At 44.8% G+C, this 27,056-nt stretch overlaps 1 protein-coding gene across 3 annotated transcripts; it reads right to left on the reverse strand.

Moving 5' to 3' along the window:
* Window positions 1-533: 533 nt before the first annotated feature.
* On the reverse strand, window positions 534-22,433 carry THRAP3 (thyroid hormone receptor associated protein 3). Of its 3 annotated transcripts, XM_026043301.1 has the most exons (13): window positions 22,373-22,433; window positions 20,205-20,289; window positions 14,330-14,526; window positions 13,653-13,814; window positions 9,832-10,734; window positions 7,730-8,464; window positions 6,688-6,860; window positions 6,172-6,283; window positions 5,972-6,056; window positions 3,598-3,782; window positions 2,794-2,986; window positions 2,257-2,406; window positions 534-1,578 (listed from the first exon to the last, which is right to left on the reverse strand). In XM_026043301.1, exons 4-13 carry the CDS (start codon window positions 13,787-13,789, stop codon window positions 1,357-1,359), a joined length of 2,895 nt encoding a protein of 964 aa, XP_025899086.1. In that variant the 5' UTR covers window positions 13,790-13,814; window positions 14,330-14,526; window positions 20,205-20,289; window positions 22,373-22,433; the 3' UTR covers window positions 534-1,356. The 3 variants fall into 3 exon arrangements, with proteins under 3 accessions (XP_025899086.1, XP_025899087.1, XP_025899085.1); XM_026043302.1 differs by lacking the exon at window positions 14,330-14,526 and having other exon boundaries at window positions 2,257-2,403; XM_026043300.1 differs by lacking the exon at window positions 14,330-14,526.
* Between the last annotated feature and the right edge of the window lie 4,623 nt (window positions 22,434-27,056).

Genomic DNA, 27,056 nt, shown 5'->3' on the forward strand with positions numbered 1-27,056 from the left:
ACAGGGAGTGCCCTGCACAATGCAGGGTGCCCAGGATGGTGTGGGGTGCACAGGGTGTCCAGTACAGTGTGGGGTGCTCAGGATTCTCTACTCTATATGGGGTGCAAGCAGCTCAAGGCCAAGAACTGCAGCACCTGGGGCTGGTATCAGCTGCAGTTACCAAGAGCAGGGCAGGAGCCCTGCTTCTACCTTGGCCTGGTGCAGGGCCAGCTCTGCCTGCGCTTCCGAGTCCGTCGCTCCCGATGGGAGAGACGTCGGGAGCGGCGGCGCCTTCTCCGTGTGCCAGGGCTGCAGCTGGGGGAGCTGCTGCTGCTGCTGGGGGCTGCCGCCCTGCCCGCCCCCCGCCGCACACAACAGAGCGCAGTTACACCCGCTGCTCATGGTATTGTACTTTATTGGCGTAAAACAAACTCCAGGGGTTGCTAAACAGGAAGGGTTCAGGTGGAAACAACCACACGCTAGTCGGTGTGTGGGGCAGCGCCGCAAGCGGGGGCACCCAGGGGCCTCTCCTGCAGCCCGCCTGGCTTCCCAGCCCTCTGCAGGCCCCGGGCGAAGGAAAGAGCCCGGAACCGCCCTCCTCAGCCAGCACAGCAGCGACCTGCCTCGTCTTATAAAAACATTAATAAAAAATATTGAAAAATTCTCATCTCCTTTTATATTTTTAACCTAGTAGAATTCTGAAGTTCCTTAGAAAACTATTACCCTGGCAAGAGCACTGCGGGGCAGAGGGCTGGGAGGAGGAGACACCAAGTGCCTAAAGCCGGGGGGCTCGGGCACGCACCAGCCTAGCAGTGCACACGCTACCCACCGGTGAAGACCGGGGGAAAGGGTTTTTTCTTTTTAACCATGCTAATTTTGTTAACTTTCAACATAAAAGAAAAACAATGGTTCTTAAAAGGCCCTAAACTCAACTGTTACATTTAAAAACAAAAGTTAAAAAAAACAAAACAAAAATCATCGCAGTTTGGTCCCAACAAGTTAACATTTAGATGTTTATTCACATGCTTCATTGTTTTCTTATTTATAAGAACCAAAAATAGTTTCCAAAATTATCATTTAATTGATGTTACTACTACATACGTAAAGGCCTAAAAGAAGTAGAGTATGAATTTAAAAAATTGAATACACAATAGGGGAGAAAAATTTAACCTGTCGAGTTAATCCCAACCTCTACTATTTCAAATTATAAAAAAAAAGAAAAACAAACGTCAAGACTACGGGGGTAGGATGGGCACAAACCGAAATCCACGTTGTCTTCAAAGCCTGTGGCCAAGAAAAGGAAAAGGAAACCAACCGGCCATGGAGCGAGGTGCCGGCGAGGAGGGTCGCGGGGCTCTGGGCAGGCGGGACCCCGGGCTACTCGGCGGCCGCCTGCAGGGCCTCCTTCTCCTCGCGCGTCTCCGCTCCGCTCTCGTCGTCCTCGATCTCGCCCTCCTCGCCGCTGAACTTGTCGTGCGCCCACTTGGGGCTGGTGCTCGACTTGCGGAACATGAAGCGGCCTCTTCCTCGCGGGAAGGCTCCGCGCCCGCGGCCTCTGTTCACCCACTTGTCGGCTCCTTCGCCCTCTCGGTCATCGTGCTGCAGGGGCGGAAGCCGGAGGCGTCAGGGCAGCGGCCCGAGCGACGGCACCGCGACGGGAGCGGGGAACGTGTCCCTGCAGCTGCCCGACTTACAGCACACACAAGGGTGCAGACAGAGCCCACCTCGCTGCCCGCTGTGCTGCTGGCCGAAACCCCGCCCAGTGCGGTGTGAATCGACAGAGCCGACACTGGGCACCAAGAGCAAATTACCGCTCTGCTTCCAACAAGGACACGGGGAAAACCCAAGCCTTCCTGTTTGAGCGACAGGACAACACTGCACTAGTGAGTAAGATGAGGGATCTCAATGACTCCAAAGCAGGAAAAGAAATGACTTAGTGGCTACGTTCGGAACTGCTCTTTCTCAAAGGGCAGAATCATTCTGATGGGATTCTCCCAGAATGGGGGGCTGCTACCACCAGAAGCAGACGAGAACATCACAAACCCACCCAAGGATGTGCACTCGCTATGGACACCACAGACTAACAGATTTAGGCTGTGCTCTTCACACTAGTGGGAAACACATGGTCTTTAATCGGCCTCTAGAACTTTACTGAATGGAAAACTATTCTACAATGAACAGCAACAGGAAAATGAAAGGAGGCCGAAACCCCCATGGAAGATGCGCGAAGGCCTCAGCCAGGCCCCCCCACGCTCGCGCTGCCCTTCACACACGTACCAAGTAGTACTTCTTGCTCTTGGGGGTGTACTCGGGGTCCCACTCCTCCTCTCTGGTTCGCTTCGGAAAGTCGTTGTTGCCGCCACCGCTGCTGTTGTTGTTGCCCGAGAAGCTGCCTCTGCCCCAGCCTCTCCCCCTGGCTCTGAACTGCTGCAACAGGAAGGGCAAGAAGCAGCAGTTACGACCGGGGTGGGTTCGGCCAGAAGAGCCACTCCAGGTGCTGAACCCAGAGTGACTGGTGCAGGTTATGCTGCTCTCGGGACTGCTGGGCAGCCGCCGATGCACAGAGGGCTCCAGGCTCCGTTTTGCTCCGCACATCCCCAGTTCTACCACCCTGCCCACGTCCAGCGCTGCACAGCGCTCCCCAGACTCCGTGCTGGATTGGCAGCAACTGCCTTTCAGCTCATCCTCCACAACCAGCCAAGGCCCTGGGGGTTTCTGCTTCTCAGTGTGCTTTGATAGTGCAAGAGCAGTGCAAAATGGCCACGCTTTGCCCAGTCTGGGAATTGATAGGGGCAGGAACAGACAAGAACTTACGAAAGTCCCTCTAGCTCTTCCCCTCTCGCTCGGACCAGTGAACTCCTTGGTGCCAAGTCGGGACTTGTCGAAACCCGTGGTGCTCTCCTCCCTCTCCTCCGTCTCTTCGGTGTATTCCTCTGCTTTCAGTGAATGGGAGGACCGTGAAGATGACGAACTGGACCTGGATCTCTCACGCACCCTCCGGTGTTTCCTGGTTCAGTGACAGGAGAGGGGACGTGAGCGGGACAAAGCAGCGGGCAGCTCTGTGAACTACAGGACCATTTCTTTAAAGCTCCCTTAACAACGTAACATCTGCCTACTGCGAGCAAGGAAAGCCACAGTAACAGCTTAGGAGCAGCTACAACAAAGGTATCTAGCAGGTCCCAAGCCCTCTCCATCAAGACTGGAGACACAAAGGTGTTTAAATCATCTGTTTGAGATAAACATGCTTTTCAGATCAGCACTACTTCTCTTCTTAGCATTCTTTCTCCTAAAGGAGCACTGACCTATGCAGTTTTAGTTAGACAGAAAATTAAGCTAATAGCAAAGGATTACAACAACCTTAAAGCAAAGTTACTTAAAGACAGATATTCTCTATGACACAATAGAGAAAAAGGAATTCACCCATGATGATAAATGCAACCTTCTCATTTACATCTAACCGCTGTTCAGTGTTTCACACAGACACAATGATGCCAGGCCTATAGGACCTCCCCTGCTGTGTTGCGTCCACAGGAACACGACTAGGTACCCGTGACGCTGTCTCTGATCTTAATACCACAGGTATGGAACACAAAAGAAATTGCTTAGTTTACTACATACTTTTTCTTTGAGCTTTTGTGAGTCTTCTCAGTTTTCTCAGCTGATCTTTCCCTTGAGTGACTTGAATCTCTTGAGTCCACCGATTCTCTTGATTTATCACGTTTAAGATCTCTTTCCTTATGTTTTTTACGGCGCTCGATATCAAGGCGCAGGTCAACAGGGTCGTCCTTATATTTCCCTTCAGCCTACAACAGCAGGGAAGAGGGAAGAGTTCAGCAGAAAGGTTTACAGTGCACCCGTTCAGCACCACTACTTCGCTACTGACTGCACAGACTTCCAGAGAGCAGTAGTTTAGCTCAACACTAACCAATAATCCATTCTAAGATGTAAAATGTTTCACTATTAAAATTAGTTATTTCACAGACTGCAGCTTTCTTTTATGTCTCTGAACTGTAGCATGAACAAAACGTCTAATGTGCTGTGGATGCTTGTTGCCAGACAGCAGCATGCTCACCACCCTGCTCACAGACACCACCACGCCAGCACGGAAGGGAATTCAACCAGCAGGTCTGAAACAGGACACAAGGAGAAGCAAAAGCTGTTTGCCCCTTGGAGATACCAACACTGTGGCTACTGATCAAAGCAACAACAGACAGAGGCCACAGAAACGCAGCTGTCATGTCGGCATTTTTCTAAATAAACATCTTACAGATGCTTTAATATGTCTGTCAAAAAGACTTGCCCTTCATCTCCTCCCAAACAGAGGCATTGTATCAAAGATGACAGGAAAGCAGCCGAGGGAGGTACATATTTCTCTCCCTACGTTACACTAGCAAGTCTAGTTACCTGCTGCTTTACAGAAGAAAAAAGAGCCAACTGTATAAAGAAAATTCCAGGACTATTTTGTTCTTCAATTAAAAACAAATCAACTAGTGCCTGCTTCAAGTTCTATTGAAATTGCTGCTCGCATAGGGCTTGAAATCCTTTCTTGAGAAAATGGAAGCAGCTGTCACCTGTATGGCCTCTAAGAGCAATGGCAAGCGGGTGAAGTTTGGCCACGGCTGCACAGAACAGAGCAGCAAGTTCGCAGGCTGTGGGTTCGACAGGCACTGGCTGAAGGGCAGCACTTTGTGGGCAGGCTGCACACGCTGCTGCTGGCAACACCACAGAGCCTACACGGCTGCACAGGGCTCCAGCATTGCTAACCCTCACTGCTACATACTGCTTTTCTTGGGAACTGTGAGACTTGCTAAGCAACATACATCAGATTAATTGTCTTCAATTAAATATAAAAGATTAGTAATTCTCTAGCTATTAAAATTTTTACTTACATGAGTCTCTAAACACTTTTTTGTTTAAACAAAAATGTCAAATAACGCAGCAGAGTGAGCAGATGTTTTGCTTTGGGTTTTTTTTTTTTTTTGCTCTTCTATTTTTCCCAGGCAAAGAGCTTTAATTTCTACTCTGAGAACACAACTGCTCCCAACACGATGGATGACAGATAAGTGACAAAATCAGCAGCAGCTCCCTTATGTGGTACAGCAAACACCTATTTGGGTTTGTGAGGGCACGTCTTTCACGGAAGGCTGGCAAGCTGTTTGGAAACCACGTTTATAATACACTCTGCCAAGCTGATGCTCAGAGTTCAGGCCCATCAAATCCATCTCACCATCGTCCATGTCAAGCCACAAGTGTTTGGAAAAAATCGAAAACAAATATGAAAGAAGTAAGGTTTCATCAGCACTGTTTAAAATCTGTTCAATGTTCAACGTAAATATGTATGAAGGTGAATAAACAAAGGTTAAAATCCCAAACATTTTACGGTAAGCCACTTCTATGATTGTTTACAATGAGTTTAATGGCTTAACATTGTTGCACTCAGAAAAACTAATACACTAAATTCCAAGTGGTCTGGATCTACTAAAACAGGTGCTGAATGTTAAAGTAACAGCAATCAACAGAAATGGTACAGTAAGTTGTTAGAACAAAATTTATCATCTGCTTAATAGTGTAACTGGTTTAGGTAAGTATTTAGTTTTACTTTCCTCTTTTTGACATGCATGTCTTTTTGAAAACATGGTTGGAAATATCACGTGTATACAATTGATTTAATAATACTTACAAGCAGAAAAATATCACAAAAAGTCTCTTCTCTCATCATGGGCACTTGTTCCAAAAATCCTCTCATTTTTCTCAAGCTCACCTCAATTGACTTTGGGGTCATTGTCATTTACCATAGTCTAACCACTTCACAAAGGTTGTTGATACATTTTTAATAAAAATTAACCCTTTGTAGTTCATTTTTAGAATTATGCCCATCCTTAAAAGAAAAACACAAACTTAAGTAGAGAGTAATTTAAACAAAACATCACTGTTAAGTTCATGCCCAATGCACTCATTTTGTTGAATTAAACTAATCAGAGTAACAGTTCACCTTGAAGCTAGGATCTCTGGAAGTTTTCGTTTCCTCTTGGGAGAATCCATGTTTTCTAAAAGTACTGGGAGAAATATCTATTCTCCTAAAAAACAAACACACACAATGCCCATAAGATTCATATACAAAAAGCAAGAGCGTAGCAGCACAACGTAAAGTCATATTCGCACCCAGAATACGACACAGTCCAGTGCACCAACCTGTGGATTTCGGGGCTCTTTTTGTTTTTAGCTGCTTCTTGTTCCATTCCTTTCTTTAGGTATTTTGTAAAGCGTTCATTCAGTGTCATTCCTGACGACCCAAAGTGATGCTCTGTTGGGAAGTTGAGTGAACAATGTCATATAAGTAATACTTTTTTTAATGGGAAAAAGTGCATCGATCTGCCATTTTGACCAAATTCATATGCAGCAGAGGTGACAAGCTCTACCTAATGCTGTCAACAAATGACCGCCATTCCTTTGAAATTAAGAGAATAGAATCTCACTTTACAGATAGAAATTAATCATGTATAGAATTTATATATACAATTTTACTAGACTAAGTCACAACCATCTCCCTGAATACTGGATACAACTGGATATCTAGCAAGTGGTGTATCTAGCTTAGAAAAGAGAAAGTTAAGGAGAAATTTAATAGCTGCGCTTTACTACCTGCTTATTGGGACAAAGCACAGAAGAGGGAACCTTGATCTGAGGAAACACTGACGGTGGACTCACCTCTTACGTGATGGACTATGGTCACTATATGTTGAGCAAACAGTTCAGAAGGACTTCGCTGAGACTGGGCAGACTGAATATGATGGAAAATAGAACGAAATTCCTGCTCCTTTCTGTTGCTGTGCACAAGGTCCCGACACAGCTTCCGCTCCTGGGCCAGTATGCCACTTGGACTGGAAAAAGAACAGACCGTCAGGAACAGAAAAGCGGGATAAGGTGAAGCAGTGAAGATGATTAATGTTTCAGTGCTTAGAAGTCTTCTGCATTTTTAGTACTATCAAGTCACCTACAAAAATCAATAGCAAAAGCATTGCTATATTTAAGCACATCTGAAACATACTAAGCCAGTTTAATATAACAATAATTCACTTAATAGTGCAATAATTCGGATCACTTGTTTCTCTGTTATCTTAAGAGCAGCCAGTTCTCATGCCACTAGCTGGCTGGGATCTTTTCCCATCATTTCTAAAATCCAGAACAGCCTCTAACATCTCGCAGAGCATGTTAGTATTTGCCAGCTACTGCTTTAGAAAAATACTTTCTGGAGTAACTTTTCTTAGTTTTAAGATTTCCTAAAACAACGTTGAAGTGGCTCAAATCTTTGTGGAGTTTCAACAACACTATGCTGGGAATAAAGCAGCAAAACGCTCTCCAAAGGAAGTACAGATCATTTAAACTGTGCTGTAGCATTCATGTACTGAGGCTATAGCAGCAAGAACATGCAAGTACTGAAGCATTTTCTCACACCAGTGCACTGTGAAGTGCAATCTAGACACATTTATATTCTAAAACAATCCTGTACCAATTTAGAAAGAAGACAGAAGTTATTTAACCTTCATCTTCCATCATCGGCAAATCCTCCACCACACACAGGGTTCATATAAGTATTTTAATACCAGAAGAAGTGTAAGGTTTATCACTGCAAATGCAGCTTGTGCTGCAAATCTTGTTTAGCCTTCCCCCAAACGGGTAAACACCAAAAGCTGAAGAGGAACAGGCAGCTGAGCCTGCTATTTGCATTGTCACAGTCACAAACACTTACCGTGCGAGATCTTCATCAAATGAATCCATTCGGATATTGACTTGGGCCTCACGGGTAATGGAAAAGGAGGATTTGCCAGGAGCCAGTCCATCTCCTTTGGCTCCTGGCTTCTCCTTCACCTCTGAAGTCTTCCTTGGTGGTGGGGAAGAACTTTTTTCCTGGCTTGCTTTGTAAGTGGTCACTCTGAAATTCTTTTCAGGGACAAATCCCCTGTGACCTGGTTCAGCTCGCTTGGAGGCTGGTCTCTCTTCTTTCTTAGATCTCTCAGAATAGTTTTCTTCCTCTGCTTCATCACCTTTCCTTTGCTTCTCTTTTCCAGGTGGTAGGAACACTAGGCCTTCCCATTTTCCTGGCCGATCCTCATCCTGGCCTTTACTAGTTGTTGCTACCACTTTGGACATAAATTTGGGCTCCTCCTCAAATTCGGAATCTTTTCGGCCCTTGGCCTTGTCCTTCTTCTCCTGCTCATCTCCTTCCTCTTTGCTGTAGTGACTTTCCTTATGGAACTCCTTTACCTTCTCAAAGTCATCACGGAACTTATAGCGTTTGGGTGACTGACTGCCACGGTATCCCTTCTCGGAGTCAGTTTTGGAAGCGTAGGAGTCAGATTTTGCCTTTCCATCTGTCGATCCCAACTCAGAGAAACTCCCTTTTTCTTTTGATTTTTCTTTTTCAACATTTGTTATTTTCTGTTCCTTGTCTTTCCCATTCTCAGTCTTCTGCTCTTCCAGATACCTAGTCATACAACAAATATTACAGTAATTCACCTTTAGAAAGTACCAAACTACACATATACAGAAAGTAATCTTTAGGGGCATAACCGTTCAGTGCTAAAGCAGGCAGCTCAACCTTGATTTCAACTTTACATTCACAATAAATTCAGCAAATGTAGAAGAAAATGGATATGCAGAACTAATGAGATGAGGCTGTGGAACAGATAAAAACAGCTCATCTGTAGACTGATTTTAAGGAAAAGAGTAACATCTTACCCAATCAGTTCAGTTACTTACAAACCTGGTTCAGGAGAATAATACATCAAAACTTTCAACCTGGGCTGTTCTGTTTTAAACAACACACTGGGAATAAAAGCCTCAAAAGCTACTTCAAATTTTGGATGCAAGTTTCTTAGGTAAGCTAAATATTTCATGACAGACTGTAAATACAAATAGAAGCAAAAAGGTTAAAAGGAGAAAAATTATTATTTTGCTGAGAGAAAACAAAAGACTTGGTGAGAACTGTAGTTTTGACCAAACTAATTTAAAGCACCAGAACTGAATTTTAAAGCTTTTATAAAGCAAAATCCCCACTTTGTGGAAACAGCAGAAAAGGACATTAGTTCTCTGCTCCAGAAAGTCTAAAGTGAAGTAGTTTTCAAAACTCAGAGATCTTTGATCTGTGAATCAGTCCAAAATAACTTAAAAAAATGTTAAGTAAAAAGACTGAATATCATTTGTGAATGCCACTGTGTCTTTCGAAACAGAGGGTCACCTTAAGGTATTGATCTATTATGGAACGAGCAAGCAAACAGGATTAGAGTGAACTGATGCCTTCTATGTGGAAGGTCTTCCAATCCCAGTAATGAACTTGGTGCTTGGTTTATCACACTGCCCACTAACAGTGGCACATGCAGCACAGCTGCATCTGTCACAGGCTGCTTGCAGCAGGACATGCAATCATATCTTTTTTTCCTTTTTGCCAATCTGTATCTAATGCAATTCAAGAACGTCAGCCGGACAATAACATTAACTTAAAAGATGAGGCTGACCACTCATTTGTTAGTAAAAGTGAGTCAATAGTGCAATAGTTTGAATCCTTTAATGTCTGCTTTCTATTTTTCTGTTAAGTTTCTACTGTGCAGTTAGGCTGCAAAAAAAAATTAAATCTCACTGGGCACATCTACACTTTAAGCTAGAAGCTGTTCCACAGAGGACCTACGTAATCTTTGTAACTACCAAGTTAAGCCAGAAAATGGTCCACCTGCTTCAAGAGAGGGTTAGGCCCAGGTTATATTTTGTGCCCGGCCCAAGCAGCAGGCTGGCTGCTGCCAGCACCGCACAGGGGCTGCCTGCGGCCAACGCGGAGCGGCCCAACGCACCACTTGCCTTTTGGAGAAGGCTCCTCCTCCGGGAGCCGCACTGTCCTCCTTCTGAGCCGCGCTGTACACCGAACCCAGCGGCGTGGGGCTTTTGCACACCGGGCTCTTCCTTGTTGGGCTCAGCCCCCCAGAGCCGTGCTCAAAGGGACTCTGGTGGGAAGCGGCCTGAAAGGAGGTGCTGCTTGGCAAAGCAGAGCTCAGCTGCGACTGGCCGGACAGCGGGGGGCTCGACTTCTGCAGCGGGCTGGGCCGCGGGGAACGCCGCCTTACCACGACCGACTGCAGAGGGCTTTTCAAGGCAGGGCTGCGCTCCCGCGGGCTAAGCTCAGGCCCAGCAGCTCTCGACGCTGAACCTGTGCCATAGGTGCTCACATCTTGCCACTGTTTTGATCCCTCAGAGGCCTTGGTGTCTTGAGCTGCCGCTCCTGAAAACGTTTGCTCCTTCGAATCATCGCCTTGAGTATCTCCTGCCGCCTGAGACGCACGGGTATCCTTGGAAGATGATTTTTTCTCCTTTCCAGACTTACGCTTGGAAGACTCCACTCTGCTGTGATTTGAGGAGGATCGGGAAGAGGAAGACCTCCTTGACCGATCAGATGATGACTTATCAGAGTTTCTAGAATGGCTTCTAGACCTTGGTGAAGGAGACCTTCTCTTGGGTGAGCGAGAACGTGACCTCCCTCTACGAGGGCTATACGCTTGACGATAATTTTGCCAGTTTGACCTGTAATTTCCATACCCTCCTCGGTTATACTGGCTCCATGGATAAAACCCTCGATTACGGCCACGGAAATAATAGGGTCTCCTGTATCCTCTATTATGGCCTCTGAAATCCCGATTCTGGTACACTCTTGGATGGTTCCTTTCTCTGTTATGAGATGGAGAATAGGACCTGGAGCGAGACCTAGAACTGAGAAAAGAGAGAGGGCGGGAGGGGAGAGAGGGAGAGAGAAAAGTATGCAGTATTTTCAAGCTTGTTCCTCTCTCAAAATTTTATTTGAATCCTTACAAAAGTTAATTTTACATTTACCTCTTTTTAAGCTTTAAAAATATTTGTTTTTTTCCTCGTCCAACTGAAGCGCTACACTTTGTCCTCAGCAAACTGCCATGGAAATAATTTCCACTTGCATTTTTTTATTTTTTTTTTTTATTTTTTTTTTTCCAGGATGAACACGGCTGCTACCCACCTTCAAGAAAGTGGCATGTCTCAAATTTCAAGCTCTTACAGCTCAAGGCCAAAGTCACATCCCATCTGGCACAAAGCAGCATTTCTCAATGCAGGTCATGCTACCGTAATTGGAACAGATCCAAATCTTCCCCTTCTTGTGTCCCTCAATTATTTCATATGCTCCTGAAATCTTGATGATCAGGATGAAACCCCACTTCTTTGCCAGATGAGTTAAAAGAATGAAAACACCTCAAAGAGAGCAGCAGGACTAGAGCGAGCGGTGCGCTGCTCTACAGGCAAAGCTTCCAAAGGTGCCTCCTTTGCTGCAGGGCAGAGCCCGGAACTCCATCAAATAAAGCGAGGCCGCAGTCCCAGGTCGCGCGTTCGCTCCCGAGCCTCGTGCCACGAGGTGGCACTGCTCAGCGTCCCATCTGCTTGCTTCCAAGAGCACAGCTTAGTAAGAAAGAACAGAATGGAATCCAAGACCTAAGTAGAAAACCTGTAAGATTCCAGATTTAAAGGGCATAACATTAAGGGCTGTTTCATTAGTCCTTTCCAGTACATTTTTTGGAACTGCAGTTGAATACTGTTTGAAAGCACCACGTAGCTCAGGACTGAAAGCCAGCTTTACAGTAAATATCTCACTATAAAGTTCTGTTGGAAGGCTGAGATTTTTGCCTTAGTAGAACAGAAAATGTCCAAACTAGTAGGTTTAAACAGGGAAAAAACTTTCCAAAATGAATGCAAGTAAGTAATATTTACTGCTGTTATTTCCAGATTTACTTCTTGCATCAAGAGAGATCCAAGTCAGCTCTAACACACCCACTGCTCATACTCTAATAGACACACATCCTTCCACCCTCTGTTTTTCCAGACTGGCAATACACAGAACTCATTGCTCTTCCCTATTTTCCCCTGCCCACTCCCAAAGTTTAACCTAATAAAAATCCTGCCACTGGAATTCCCAAAGTGTTAATGCACATACAGGCAGTTAAGCTGAACTTTAGATCTATTTTTATTTTTTTCTGGCCATCAAACATGTTAGACCCTACCAGGAAACAATTTACTGCTCTTACAGTTTTTGCTAGCAAACTGTTTAATGATAATTTTAACATTAGGAACAACTTCCTTCACTTGAAATAACCAAACAAATCTAGCAACTTACCCTGGACACCTCTTCAATCAAAACCCAGCAACAAGCAAGGAGGCAAGGCAAGGGCAGACAGCAAGAATGAACCAATTAAAAGAGAAATCCTATTCAAAAGCACTAAGCAGAACACAGGCACTCCCATTTGCAGACAACTACTGCATTTGTTACCAATTAGCAGTGTGGGACCTGTTGTACGCTGCTTTCAAACTCTATTTGGTCAGTTTAGGGGCTTGCAGCACGAGAAAAGCCTCACTCCAGAGGCTGCAAGGACTTGCTACCAGAAATAATTTTAGAAAATACAGAAAGTGCCATGCAAAAGAAACAGCAAGTAGTGATATCTCTCCCAAGCTTGGCAATCTCTGGTAGCTAGCTGGTTAAAATGCACTGCTCTGAGTTCACTGTCTCAAATGCATAAAAATGCAAAAAAAAAAAAAAAAAAAAAAAAAAAAAAAAAAACCCACCCATATAGTAAATTAAGGAACATTAGGTAGACTCAAATATGAGAATGCCATGGGGAACACCTAGAACAGACCATAAGCCTTTGGAATGAAGACTAAGAGTAAAATCGTTTTCATGAGGCACACTCAAATACACCAGAATGGATTTTTATGCTAAAACAATGCATTGAACCTACCTCAGGGAACACGCTAACTCCACGCAGGATGGTTTGTCTGTACTAAGCCCCTCCATTCTTTTAAGCTGCTATCACAAAGTGCAAGCAGGCTGAGCAGCAGCACAGACGCCCTGGTACGGGCAGGGTGCCTTCATCCCCAGGGCCAAAGTTGCTTCTCAGCTAGGCAGACATCGCGAGCGACGACCCGGCCTCCAGCACTGCAGCTTCCTTCTGCACCAACTCGGCTTGCTGACTCAAGTCTCCGCCTCTAACTTGGTTTTGTCCTGTCCTTCCCTCCCCAACTCTACGTTTCTTACAGCCTCTGCGTTTTGAAAATCTTTAATTGTTAACAGTTGCATGTGTTTACAGCCTAATGATTTTCAGAACTGTTATTCATTTAAGATTAGTGAAAAAAAAGCTGAACATAATTATACCAGTCCAATTCTTCCCCGTTCCGACGCTGGAAGAGGAACTCAAATACTCTCACTACCACTTACATTTGCTTTGCTAATGTAAGATCAAATGCATTTCAAGTCTGCTAAAGAGGAACAGAACAAACAAACAGAAAAACCCCACACCTTAGGAGTTCATCTTATCATAAAGAGTTGAGTTCTGCACCTTGCCCTACACTGTGGGGATCTCAAACAACAGCTAGGTTAAAAAGAATAACTTCTTTGGCAATGCAGAGAAACAGACAATTCATTCTTCTGCTCATTAGGAACACTTCCAAAAGTGTACAGGTTGGCAGGAAGCAGCCCAAGGCACAGGACACTATGAATTCTAGGATCTGAGAAAGGTCTTTTCATGGAAAAGCACTAAGTGACAAACCATCTGAGCAGCACAGAGATGGGAAAAACAGCCTGTTACACCCTCTGACGCGGAGCCACGTGAACTTACCTAAGCCTGCGCTTCCTCGACCGTGACACAGAGCGAGACCGGGACCGAGATTTGGAGAAGGATCGGGAGCGTGATCTTGATCCAGATCTCGAACGGGAGGAACGGGAGCCAGATTTGGATTTGTTAGTTTTAGACATCTTTGCAATCACCTGTCAGTTACACCTGAAGGAAACAGGGAAACGGTGTCTCTGAAAAATGAAGTCATACCGTAGACCTGAAAGAACAGGCAGCATCTGGCAGTTTGGAACTACGAAGTGAACTGAAGCTTGATAAAACTGCCAATAGGAATGTTTGAACTGTCTGCCTAATAAAAGATAAATGGAATTGGGCTCAGAATAACTTTTTTTTCCTCCCCAATTTAAAAAGGAAATCTGCAAAGGAAATAAAAGCTTTTAATCTAGAATAATTACAAATGTGAGTGCTACAATTAAAACATCAAGTTAATGCAATAATAATAATAATAATAATAATAAAGAATAGGAAGAAGCCATTTTGTTAGCAAGAGCAAAAGGACCTTGAACAAGACAAACCATTGAATTTCAACCACAGCACTATCAAAACAGCCAGCTGCCACTATTAAAAGAACAATGAAAAAAAGAAAGGAGGCTTACCATCAAAAAAATCTTCTCTTTAAATTTTCGGAAGAAATCACAAACAAAAATGATAATCCAAGATACCTGAACACAACGCCACTTGTACAGATCTGTCTAGCTATGAACCTCCAGATTAAGTCCTGGGCATACATGTTCTATTTGCTTGTGTGGCTTATGCAGTTGCTACGATCAATTACAAGAGCACATCATCCAGTGAGGAGTTCTGTTGCAGCCAAAATAATTCAGAAGTCCTTCCAAATATTCACCCAGTCATTCAAATACTAAAGACAGAAGAGATTAAGTCGTAGCATTAAGTGACTTGACATAACTGCAATAATAAATGAATTACCTGTACTATTTTCAGGAATATATCCAGAAAAAGTTAAACAGCCCCTTTAAAAATATCTTAAGCACACAGTCTGATCACACAGTTGTTTCAATTATACTACTATCTAATCTGTTACCTTATAAGAACAAGTTCTATATCTGTGAGCATGACTTTCTGAAAGATTTTCATTATGCTGTGCCTCAGAGGAAAGACAAACATTCAGGACAAAATAAAAGATATCCATTAACTTAAGCATGGTCTTTCACATTGTTTGCAGCTGCAGGTCCCACCGCGTCCTAGATGAAGTTCAGCTTGCTCTTTTTCAGCTGCTCAGGTTGGCTTGTACTAGGCATTTTATTTTTTTGGGATATCGACAAGTCCAAGGCTTTACACCGGCACCTTCCAACTTTCCCTTCTTCATGTCAGAAGCGACCTCCTTTTGTGACCTCTTTTCCATAAAGGGCTCGACACAAACCCAGCATACCAGAGTGCCAGCTCAGAGGAGCCTAGCGCCATTTCTGCCCCACAGTTACAGTGCTCTGAAACTACAGTAATAGTTGACCTATTTAATCACTGCATCCAGCCATAAACAAAATTCCTTACAACTCAAAATTTGATCATGTTGCAAAATATGCTCCAGCTCTGGATTCCCTGTTGGTTTCAGGATAGCTCTTCAGCTTGAATGGCCAACCCTTCAGGCCCTCATTTGAGGGCACAGGGCTCCCCTGCTCTGCCCATTACCTTCCTAGAAACTTGAAGTTTCCGCAGCGGGCTGAAAAAGCCTGGAATTTTACCATTCCATAAGTAGGTGAGGAATTTGAGAACAATTGTCCTCAAACATCACAGAGGTTTCACTCGCAACATCCAAAGCAATTTATTTTGCATTTAAGAGGCTTCACGCCACCATGGGAACGAACTTCTGTTCCTTCACGCAAATTGTCACAAGACTAAGAGATGACAGTATCACTGCAACATAATGTGACTTGTGCATGAAAAACCGACAATGACTTTGGCCCAGTCTCAGCAGACGCTTACCTCTTAGCACGTTATTTTATAAGTGGACAGAATCCACATCTGGAATATTTAAAACCACATGGAGGGAAAGGGGGGAGCTCCCGCATTCCCCTTGGCATGGATTATACAAGCAGAGAGCAAGTTGGAGCAGTGCAGTGTGACAGAAAACTGACACCACAAAAACACCCCTCATATTCCAGCCTGGACGACGCGCTGATCTGAGTGCTCCGTGTTGGAGCCAACACGCGGAGAAATCCGAGGCGGGGGGAACTCTACCTTTAGCGGCAGCACAGCCGGATCATGTTAAGAAAACTATGAAGCAGAGGAATTCTGTTACAGCACCGTGTGGAGTTTGGTGGGGTGAATAAACACAACTGGGCATAGCCAATGCCATGCTGCACTTGCTTATTCCTCCCCTTATGAACCAGAGCAAGAAACTGATCCACTTGCAAAGCAAGTAAAAAGCCAAAAAAAAAAACCATCTTTGAAAGTGTCAATACAAGAGTACAGACTGGAGAGAAGCAATGGATCAGCTTTCCAGGAAGCATCATGGATCGTTCTGATTTGCATAGACAGGAATAGTAATAGTCCTTCATGAATTTTTATAGTTGAATTCCCTACCAGGAAATTCTTCATGAATTTCTAGCGGGAGTTATTTGAGTTCCTGGTGAATTTCTCCAACCCCCCAAACCTCTCCCCAGTAAAACTTGACATAGGTGAGGGGAAAAAAGAACAGTGTCAACTATTTACACCTTTGTCTGTATTTATGCATGTTCAGCAGCAAAATTTAAGTTACTGAGTATTTGTTACCCTGCTGATTCATCACTGTTTCATGCAGTGTTACTTATGCTGTGGAGTCGTACATAGAGTACAAAGAATAATACCACAAATGGAGACAATTCCAGATACACAGCTGAGATTTTACATGGTCTGAATTTAACTTTCAGAACCAACTCTTGTAGATCCAACCTTTTACTATCCCCTTTCCGTGGACAACCTGAACTTCCAGCTGCTCCCACGCACCAGCTTACAGGTATCATTACTGAATATTCCAAATACTATCGGAGCACTTCCAGGAAGAGCCCTGGGCACCTGCAGGAGCAACGGGTCGTTCTTCAGGAGAGCTGATATCCTCCTGAGATGGAAAGTACGCTCTTCTTTAAAAATCCTGTTACATGCTCCACTTCATTTTTACCATACTAAAGAGGATATACCAAGAAAACCGAAGTATCTGAATACAGTCTATACTAGAAAGCATGGAAGAAATAGTTTCCTGTTCTATTATTTATTTAAAAATAAACAGCATCAGGGATTTAAAAAATAAATCAACAAACACTACGCGGAGCAGAAGAAATGTTCTTGTGGATGGCCATTTTTCAGGAAAAGAATGTGTGGAAAGACTATTTTTCAATTTTAATTTTTTTTAACTAAATACATCTGTTGAAACATCAACATTTCCAAAATCCATTGGCCAAAAGCAATCAAAGTTCAGCACAGTAAAGAAAAACCTGGAAAAGAATCATAAAGAGCAAACGGTAATGGGAACAACTGATCAGTAGGAAGATTCATAACAAGAGTAGAAGGAACATGATCTAAACTGTAATCTTTGAACCAGAGAACCACTCGCAATCAAATCCAGGGGCCTTGATATCAACAAAGCCAGCAAAAACCTACATTCCATAAGGAGATTACAAATATATACAATAAACTCCGTAATTTTCAGTAGAGCTTTGCGTCTAGGAGCAAGCTACAATTCAACATATTGCCATTTGTAAACTACATTTAGGCAAGCTAATCTATAGTGGTTAAGATATTTTAATAGACAAGTACTATTAAAACTTAGGACTTTCACAATGACTCCTCAATTATATCTTCTTGCATACGAATTCATTTTCCAGGAAGAACAAGCCTAGAGCAGGTCTGCTAGGGCACAGGGTAAGCAGCTTGCACCTCAAGAACCACAGCCACAGCTGCACTAATGAAGAGCTAACCACCACCCAGGGGGTTCCAGCACCACTACCTGCTGCCCCCACACAACTCCTGCTGGTGAAAGCCTTCCCCTGAACACCCCCAGCACAGTGCAGTGCTAACCAGGCAGCTCCTGAAACGCTGCATGGTGGGAAACAAACACTCCTGTTGCTCTCGAGCTAGCTCGAAGCCTCAGCTATTGCCAGAAAAGACAGTATGTCCCAAAACATGATTTCAAGGTTGAACCTCTTTGAGGAGTAGAGTCAAAAAGTCCCGAGAAGGCCTCAGAACAGAGCTTAACACAAGTATTGTTTGCTTCTAATTGTTTAAGGAATCCTCAGGATTTTGCTTTGATCCAGAGCACTTACTAGCCAAACATCAGTCTGGTATGTGTGCCAAGAGCTCTCATGCCTTCGAAGCTATTTTTAATCTTTGCCAATATTTTTTAAAGTTGATTCATTCCTAACATGTGAGATAACTCCTGCTAGGAGAGAAACCAAGTTTCTGTGCTCTATCAGCACTCAAAAGGTTAAATAAATAATGGAGTCATTTCAGTTCTGTAATGTTAACACTACAGTTGTAAACTTATCGCAGCAACCACTTAGCCTTTCCAAGAATTAATGATTTACTTGCTGAGATAAAACACGCGGAGCTCTTCAACGACCAAAAAAAAAGTTCTGAAGGAATCTATTCTGCTAAGACTTCCTACAGAGCACCCTGATTTTATAGAGATGCTTCTAAATGAAACTGAAAGATGGAATTCTGAAAGCAGCTGTGGCTTCTCACTTACCTTACTCTTTTCTCACTTACCTCACCTTTCTATTTCAGTTTCTCCCCTGACCGCGCTGCTCTGCCCCGATGTACACACATACCTACAGGTCCCCACATGTGTGGCGGGAAGCTGCTTCAGGAAGCGTTGCAAGGTAAAATGTGCCCGATTCCAGAGCAGGAGCCTTCACACAGTGCTATGGAGAATCCCCATGAACTGCCTGCCAGCCACAGGTCTCCTTTTTCCTTCCTGCTTACAGCTACAAAATTGCCTGCTCATGGCACTGACTCCACCTCTGCCTTTAAAGGGACACAATTGTTCCCTGCCACAGGACAAGTCTCTTCTCCCAGCACGCGAGAAAAGCGGGGATTGCATGCATCTGATGGATCTGTGCTCCTGGAACCACGTCCTAGGATGTTTTGAAACTGCTTTCCAGTGTGTCTCTTCGCAAGGCCTGGCTATAAGCCGCCCAGCAGATCTTGGGAGTATTATTGTCTAATGTCTAAAAATACTGATAAAAGTACTGATCAGAGCAAGGTGAATTTAAGTTTTTAGTAAAACATTATACTGTTGGGAAACAGGCACTTCACAGCTTCTACTTTGGCCTAAAAACTAGAACACATCACATACAGTATAACTCAGCAAGCACTGCATCTGAAGAAACAGCAATTTTATCCCAAATTAGCTGGCTAAATTCTCTTATATCACACAGACATAGAAATGGTTGTTTTCTAGAAGCCAGATCTGAAATCACTGACATTAGTGACCAAAGGCAAGTACCCGATATAAAAGCCTGATTTCTAAATATCTTGTCCAAACAGGACGCAGGAGCTGCAGGCAACTCGGTTAACCTGCCAAAGACAAAGGCCAGAGTCAATCCTTTGACATTTAGCAGCAGCTTTTGAGAGCAGTTTTCTGGAAAGAGCCATTTCTACTTTAAGAACTGTACAAAAAGTTAACATAGATGTCCCAGACTGCAGCTATTCCCGTTGCACTTTCACTAGTTACAAAAGTTACAAGCAATTTATTTTAGATGAATATCTTTAAGCAACATCAATTCTGGGACTCTGTTCATAGGAGGGTTCCTCTAATGAGCCTTACTGACAAATGAGCAGGTTTTGAGATAACCTACGCAGAACCTGCAGCTAGAAGGCTTTCTCTAAACCACTTTTCTAAATCTGGGGATTGCTTCAAGGTTAAAATCTTGCCTTCTGTTTTTAAATCTTCTAATTGCAATCCATCAACCAAAGTCGGGGGGGAAATGGAAGAGGAAGCTAGTACAATGGACTTTGCCCAGAAAGCAGACTTTTGTCATGAAACAGAGTCAAGGAAGTTAATGTTTTACAAGTTTTAAGACTTCTGACAAAACTTAAGAAAAATAAATAAATAAAATTTCTTCCACAGAAATTAAACTCTTTACACTGAAAATGTTATCCCCTAAAAAAGGACAAAATAATCACCGCAAACTCCTAAATCACTTCTGTTCAGACAATACTTTTCACATTCATTCTTCCCTCTACCTTCTGGGCATAAAGCAGCAGCATCTCACTTTCCTGTCAAATGATACCCATCTTAATGTACAACCATGCTGTTTTTGCTGCAAAATACAATGCAGCCTCACAAAATCTATCTTATGATCAATCGCAGATGCCAAATAGATGGCAATACAAACTCCAATATTCCCAGATATATTGCTGAGTTTTTTCTTCAAATCTCCTTAAGTAAAACATGACATGAACTCCTTTGTGCAGTATGAATAAAAAAAGAATTTAGTTAACATTTTAACTAGTATGCTTACATTAGAAGTAAAATAAGGGCATATCCTAAATCTCAAGAAAGTCAGTTTTATCATTTTTGCAGATTTTCTATTATGCACCTACCTGCGTGAAAAGATTCACACCATGCACCCTTCAACAGTCAGGATTCACTATCTCAGCTTTGCCAATTATGAAATCAGAAACAAACCTGAAATGAGAAGAAAATGCATGGAAAAAAAAAAAACTTTCATATACGTTCTTTTACAGAATAAAAGGTTTCAAAGGTTATTTGAAGATTATACTTGCTATGGAATACGAAATGAGTTCTAGCCTCACCGAAGACTGTAGTAAGACTATGTCAGGGTTTAATATTTTTAAGGCAAAAACCACCAACGTTTTAAATATTTCTGCCATTATCTTTGTATTGGTTAACATTAAGAACTGTTAGCCTTTTTCCAGTTACAGAAAAATGAGGGACGTGCTCAAAGCTTTCTACTGAAGCACAGCTTGTAGCCCAGGAGTTTCATATTCCAGAACACTGTAAAGAACATTTCCATATGCCAAGACATGGGTCAAGCAAAGAACATTTCTAATTTTCATAATGTTCTTACCCCTCCTTCCCCTCCTCCCGGAATTTGCTTCCTATTTCCAGTTGGCTTGGGCTACCTCCTTTACTGTCTTTTTCCATCCTCCATTCGTTTTCTGAAGTCCTTCAAGCAATACTCACTATTTCAGACCTTTTCAGCAAATACATCCCAACCTCCAAAGTATCTCCCTTGCCTACAACACCCTGAGCATAAACCCTAGGACATTCTGTAACAAGTGGAACAGTTTATGTGCACACCTTAGAAATGTGCACACTGCTGCCAAGCTTCGTAAAATAGTTTGTAAATACTACCTACAATATTTTGTAAAGCCTCCTGTAGGAAGTTGTGCACAGCTGTGGCAGCTAAATAAACTTTCACCTTCTCCTTTCTGACTAGCATTTAACAAGGAGTTTATTTTGTAGTAAGACACAGAGTAAACACGACAGTAGCTCATTACAGAACACCTTCCTGCTTGGGTCTCTTGTCATCAATTTCATGTTCAGCAGCACTTTAGTACAGGAAGAAACAGTTAAAACTGTTACTTTGTTTGCTCACAACAGCCTTCACTATCACTGCACAAATGAATTCTGCTTCAGTCAAGACTACAATTCATCCTGAGCTCTAAAAATGGAAAAATATTACTTAATTCTAAACAAAATTCTACAAAGTGTGAGGACAATCTGTGTTTATCAGAGGTGTTTCTGGCAAAGAATGAGTACAGTTATTCTCTTCTAGGCCATGTGCTCCAACTGGATACTTCCCATACCTTGCATTCATTCCCAGGAAGGATCTGCAGTGCAGGCAGCACCTGCCAGCAGCACCTGTCGAGCCTGCTGCGGGGAGAGCAGCCAAGAGGCAGCTCGCAGCAGCACACGGCTGCGGGGCGCCCTGCAATGCGCCCCCGTCGCCCCATGCTGGCTTAACGAGACAGGACACTTGCTCTTCCCAGCCGAAATCTATGGAACTTTCCCTGGGCTTTAGAAAAGGGAGCAGCAAGGGGACTGAACTGCTATTTCTGACCAAGGCACTGAAGTTGGCACTACATTCCAGACTGAACCAAGCAATGTCCCCTCTCCTTCCTGGAGATCACAGTAGTACCTGATCTTGTCAGCATTTTACTTTTGTCTTCGCGTTCAGAGCAAAGCTGAGCTAAAAATTCTCCATCCCAATGTAAGGAGACAGATCTGTCACTTCCACCAAGGAGCAAATCAAAGAAGTGACCACAGCAGTATGACTAGCATGAATATTCCCGTTAGGTTAGAAAGTGAAAATAACATTCCTGTGTCAGGAAGTTTAACAACTGTCAATATACTGAAATGAAGCCAACTAAAGCTGTTGTTTTAAAAGAGCAGTCCAAAAGCATGACAGATTAAACCAGCTGTGTAAAACCAGTTAGTCAGCAAGCTTTACCCTGCAGCAGTACAAGATGTTGCTCTGAACTCACTTGAAATGGAAAAATAAGAGTCTTAAGTAATCAGAAATATTGGACTTCTGTTTAAACTGCCCACTTAAGATTTTCCATATCTATGCTTCTTGAAGAAGAAGAAAAGAGGAGGCAATCATGTACAGAAACAGTTCTCCCAGTCTTGCCTTTAAGGATACACTGGTGATTAGATACACTCCTCCGTGGCATTTTTGTAGCACTTACAGCTTGCAGGCTTGCCATGCTCACTGGCACAGAGGGCTTTCAGACTCTTTACCTACCTTATGTAAGTCTCCCATCAATTATGTTTCTGAATAATGCTTTATCAGAATTAGTTGAACTCTCACCTAAATGAAAAAAGGGGAAAAAAAGGTTAAATTTAAACCAAGAATCTGGGAAAAAAAAAGCAGATTATTTTAGATTTCAGTCATTCACCCCAACATCATTTCCCAAATTCTTCCCTAGTAACAAAGGTGTCCTCAAAATACGTAACCGGAATTGCAGTTCATACACAGATCTCTAACTCAGGAAAGTGATCTCATGCATAATCCTACAGGAGATATCAGCTACAATAACTTGGGGGAAAAAAAAGTACAGAAGCAGAGAGCCAAAAGTATTTGGACATATAACCCTCTGTAAAGGCACAAGTTAACATCCTTATCACTATTACTAATGTTAATTCTCTTGAGAGCTAATTCTCTTCTGCTTTGTCTGCCCCAAGTCATTGCCTCTTGTGCTGTCAGAGAAACCTGTATGGCTATAAATCACAACAGGCTACGAAACTGCTGGATGACACATATCTGCAGATAAAATCATGGATTTCCCTTCCTATCAAAGCAGTGCGTACCACCAGGTCTTCGCAAAAAAAGAAAACTTTATTCTTACAAGAATACAAAAGGGGAGGAACATACTAAATATTTTCCCACATAGTTGAAAGAAAAGGTCACAAGGAGAAAATTGTCCCTTTGGTAGGGAAGGATACGAACAAAATTGTTTTAAAACGAGGCACAGGGAGCAACTGCACTCAAATGGGTTTAATTTCTTTGTCCCAATCAGCACAACCTCCGATTGCTTCCCAGCTCCTCAGGGCTGTCACTGCTCTCCGCAGGGCTGCAAACGGCAGAGGTGGCTCTGGGCAGTGCCAACTAGTGCCCGGCAAGGCGCCGCTCCGGCCGCTGCACCAGGCCTCCGCTGCGCGACTGCTCCGCGATTCTTCGCTCGCAGCTGCCACCAACGGGCTGCGCTGCCGAGCTGGAGGAAGACTGACCGCGGCTGGGGAAAAATGAAACCAAACTTCACTTGGAACACTATCCCCTTCCAGTTGCGTCCTCTAAGCAGTACTTTATGGGGATAAGCTCTTTGTGTCCTCAAAAACAGATAACTCACCTTAGAAACGATCATTTCTGCATCACACAACTCAATTCTGGCACCAAAAAAATGACCTTTTAATTTATTTTTAACTAAGCACAAGGTCAGGACACTAGGTTATTTGCTGCGACGTTCTGCATTCACTTTCACATTTGAGATCACGTTATTTTTCCCAAATCCGCATCTGAAGCGATGTAAAGAAAGGCAAGTTCTGATTCCTGAGGGGCATGAACTCGGATGCCTGGCCCGCCGCAGCCCAGGGATCCGCCTGGATTGCATTTCTATGAGCCACTGTCTTCTATGGATGCGCCGGCTTCCGGTTACCATGGAGTGAAACAATGCAAACACAGTCCTAAATTGGCATGAAATGTAATCCCATGATTTTACTATTTGGGGTTTGGGCATGATAAAGCTAAAATAAGCAAGAAATCTCAACTTCTACAAATCTAACAACTGTGATTACCTTCATCTAGCCTCTGCCTATGCTCTATTTCACTGAAAAAAGGGGAAGAATATTCTCCTGCATGGTAATAAATGCTCAGTATTTACAATTCCGGCTTGTTAAGCAGACACAAAATGGCCTCTACTTGTTCTCTGCCACTTGAGCAATCCGGGCAGGCCCAGGACAGGGCGAGATGAGCTCCTGTGCTAAACGCTTCTCATTGAGGAGCCCGTTACCCAAACGCACAGCCCTGTTTTCAAACACGCTCTCACGTGCCAAGCGGCCAATCCTGGTGCATGAGAACCTGCTGCTGCAGCAGGGCTCAGGCCCGAGCCCCGCGGAGCGCCAGGCCGGCGAGCGCGGCAGCACCGGCTGCTTACACAGCCGGGGCGGATTGGCTCCCCCGGGGGCCTGATGAGCTTCTGAAATCCACACCGTTACGCTCCCCTGGGAGCCCAGGGCTGCTGCTGAGCGGATAAGCCCCCAGCAGGATCCTGCCGCGCAGAGCAAGCCTCCGCGCCACCGGAATTCAGGAGAAACCATAGGGCCCTAGGAACATGGGTTATTCAACGGGCACACTGGGCTATTAAACACAGCTTGGTATGTGTAAACTTTTCCAGAAATGGAAAAAAAAATGTTAAAGGCTGCAGCACTGCTTAAACAATTAAAGAACTCTGATGAGCCAAACTGTCACTTCACAAAGACGAGGCCAAGTGAGCTAAAAATCAAGGTTCTGGCAAAACTCCACTATTCTTTCAGGGAGCAAAAAGTACCTCAACAAAGGGAACCCCAGTGCTTTAAAATCAAAAGTATCCTCAGGCTTAAGAGAGAAATCTATTTCATAGTCAAATTATCTAGATCAGATTGTGGTGGAAACAGGTAGAAAATTCTGCTCTCTGGCATGGTTTGCTATCTAATACATCGGTGTTTTATATATTTCATGCTTTTGTTTTCGAATTATACCAGCCTTATTGGGAAGCATTCACAAGCTTTGCTAAGTGCGCCAGTTCCAAACACAACTGGTGAACTCACACAGCATGGACCTGGCTTAACCTGAATTACTGATTATTTTCTTAAATAGAATTTACAAAGCTTCTTGACTTAAATAAGCTGGAGAAACCAGCAGACAGCCAAGTCGTATTATCATGACACTAATAATAGACCGTACGCCTAATTTACAATTTACTTCACAAAACTCCACTCTCGTCTAAACGGTGTCAGGAGCGAAGTTCCTGGCGCATGCGCATGACTGCCTTCTGAAACCTCAGTAGGCCCAAAATAGCCGCACGTGGCTTACGGAGGCACTTACTGGAATCTCTTTCGGGGCAGCGCTTACGGAGGCCCCGCGGAGCAGAGCAGGCTGCCTTCTCACAGCTGCAGAGCTCTCCGCGGGGAGAGCAACGAGCAGCAGAACCGCACAGCACGAGCCGGGGGCCGGGCACGGCTCCCACCAACACGGAGCTCAAACAGCCCCAGGGCTGGGAGCGGGCACTGCCGCTGCGCAGCGGCCACGGGCGCGCTTTACAGCGGTCAGATTTACTGCTGCTCTGCCACATATGAAGCGAGCACCTTAAAAAGCGCACCATGATATAGGTACTGTCTTGCATAGCCAGTCTTCTTCGGTGTAAACTGGCAGGAAAACACATATATAAGGTTTCACCCATTTTTTCCCCCGCTCATAGCTACGATTTCACCTCAAGAGAGGCAGTTACCAACAACCATCTGCTCGTGTTTCTCAAGCCTGCTCTCTTTCCAAAGCAGGCAAATAGCCTGGGCTGCTGAAAACAGGAGGCAAGGAATCAATGCAGAAGGATGGAGGAATGCAGGATTTCAAGTTAACCTATTGCCAGGACTCCTACATTCTTGTTACGGACTGCAGTATTCTTCTTTCCTCCATTGCAAAGGCAGAAACCCAAACTCGAAGGAAACTACGCACTCGCACAGCTATCGCTTTAGCTGCCAGAACTCCAATTCTCCTCATGTTCAGAGCCTAACAATTTACAGACCGCACGTTCTCAGTCTTACAGAGCACAGCTTTTGAAAGCACATCTCAGGGCTCATCAATATTTTCTAACCACTGGCATCCTGCCTTGGAAGCAGAAACCCGCCGCTAACTCGTGCTCCAAGCGCACGGAAGGCTCCTACAGAGGCGCGCGCTTCAATACGCCGCTTCCAGGGCTGCTACTCAACCCATCGTGTCCATTTCCCAGCACGGAACCGCATGGAAAACCCCACGAGGCAGATTCCTCTGCATTTTCAAGTGTGCTTAGACGAAGCCCGGGTGCATTATCCCCGGCCCAGGCCTCAGCGTCCAGAGTCTCTCCCGTGCTCTTCCCCGCCGCGGAAGGGGCCGAACTGCGGGAATTAACGGGCACGGGGGCGGGGAACGCGAGGTAGCGGCGCCTGGACGGGCGGCGGCCGCGGAGCCCCGCGCGGGCCGCGGCGCCACCATGGGCGTGAGGATGGAGAGCGGCGGCAGGCGGAGCCGAGGTGCGGGGCTCGGGCGCGGCGCCTCCTCTCTCCCCTTCCCTCCCTCCTTCCCTCCGCGCGGGTCTGCGCGGCCGGGGGGGCGGCCGCGGCCCCCGGGGCCGGGCGGCGGGCAGATCTCCCGCCCCTCGCGGCGGCGCCGTGCGGGGCCCTGCGCGGCCGCCATGGCGAGCGGCGGCCGCCTCCGGCTGCAGCCTCCCCTGTCCCGGCGCGGCGCGCGCGGCCCCGGGCGCCTCGGTCAGGCCGGCGGGGCGCGGGTCGCAGCCTGCAGCCCTGCTGGGTTTTAATCCGCTAGGAGCTGATAAATGAAGGACTCCAGAGCATAAAGGCTGCGAGAAACGGCTCCTTGGCTGCCTTGATCTGCGGGTGCTGGGCCCTGGCCCGGTGGGGCTCTGGCCTGACAAAAACGGGCAGGGAGGTATGAAAACGTTGCATGATCTGGCCCCAGCTCTTGGAAAGTGTCTAAAATACTTCTAGATTTGAACTTGGTGCTGACATGCATGATTTTATATATATATATATATATATATATATATACACACACATTATATATATTTATATGAGTTTTATACGATTATTTCCAGCTCTTGTAACATTAAAAAAACCTGGTGGTGCGGGTAGGTCTGGCGGTGGCACCTCAGGCCTCGGGGGACAGAGGCAGGTGCCGC

Source organism: Nothoprocta perdicaria, unplaced genomic scaffold, assembly GCF_003342845.1.
Source record: "Nothoprocta perdicaria isolate Ctin4 unplaced genomic scaffold, notPer1 scaffold_33, whole genome shotgun sequence".
Lineage (NCBI taxonomy): Eukaryota > Metazoa > Chordata > Aves > Tinamiformes > Tinamidae > Nothoprocta > Nothoprocta perdicaria.

Bases quoted from the DNA above. Each gene is read 5' to 3' on its own strand.
- THRAP3 (XM_026043300.1), bottom strand. From the start codon at position 13,789: ATGTCTAAAACTAACAAATCCAAATCTGGCTCCCGTTCCTCCCGTTCG. The intron at 8,465-9,831 runs GCAAGTGGTGCG...TTGTATGACTAG, and splicing joins GGAGGAGCCTTCTCCAAAAG to GTATCTGGAAGAGCAGAAGA. The intron at 6,057-6,171 runs GTTGGTGCACTG...TTTGTTTTTTAG, and splicing joins AAGAGCCCCGAAATCCACAG to GAGAATAGATATTTCTCCCA.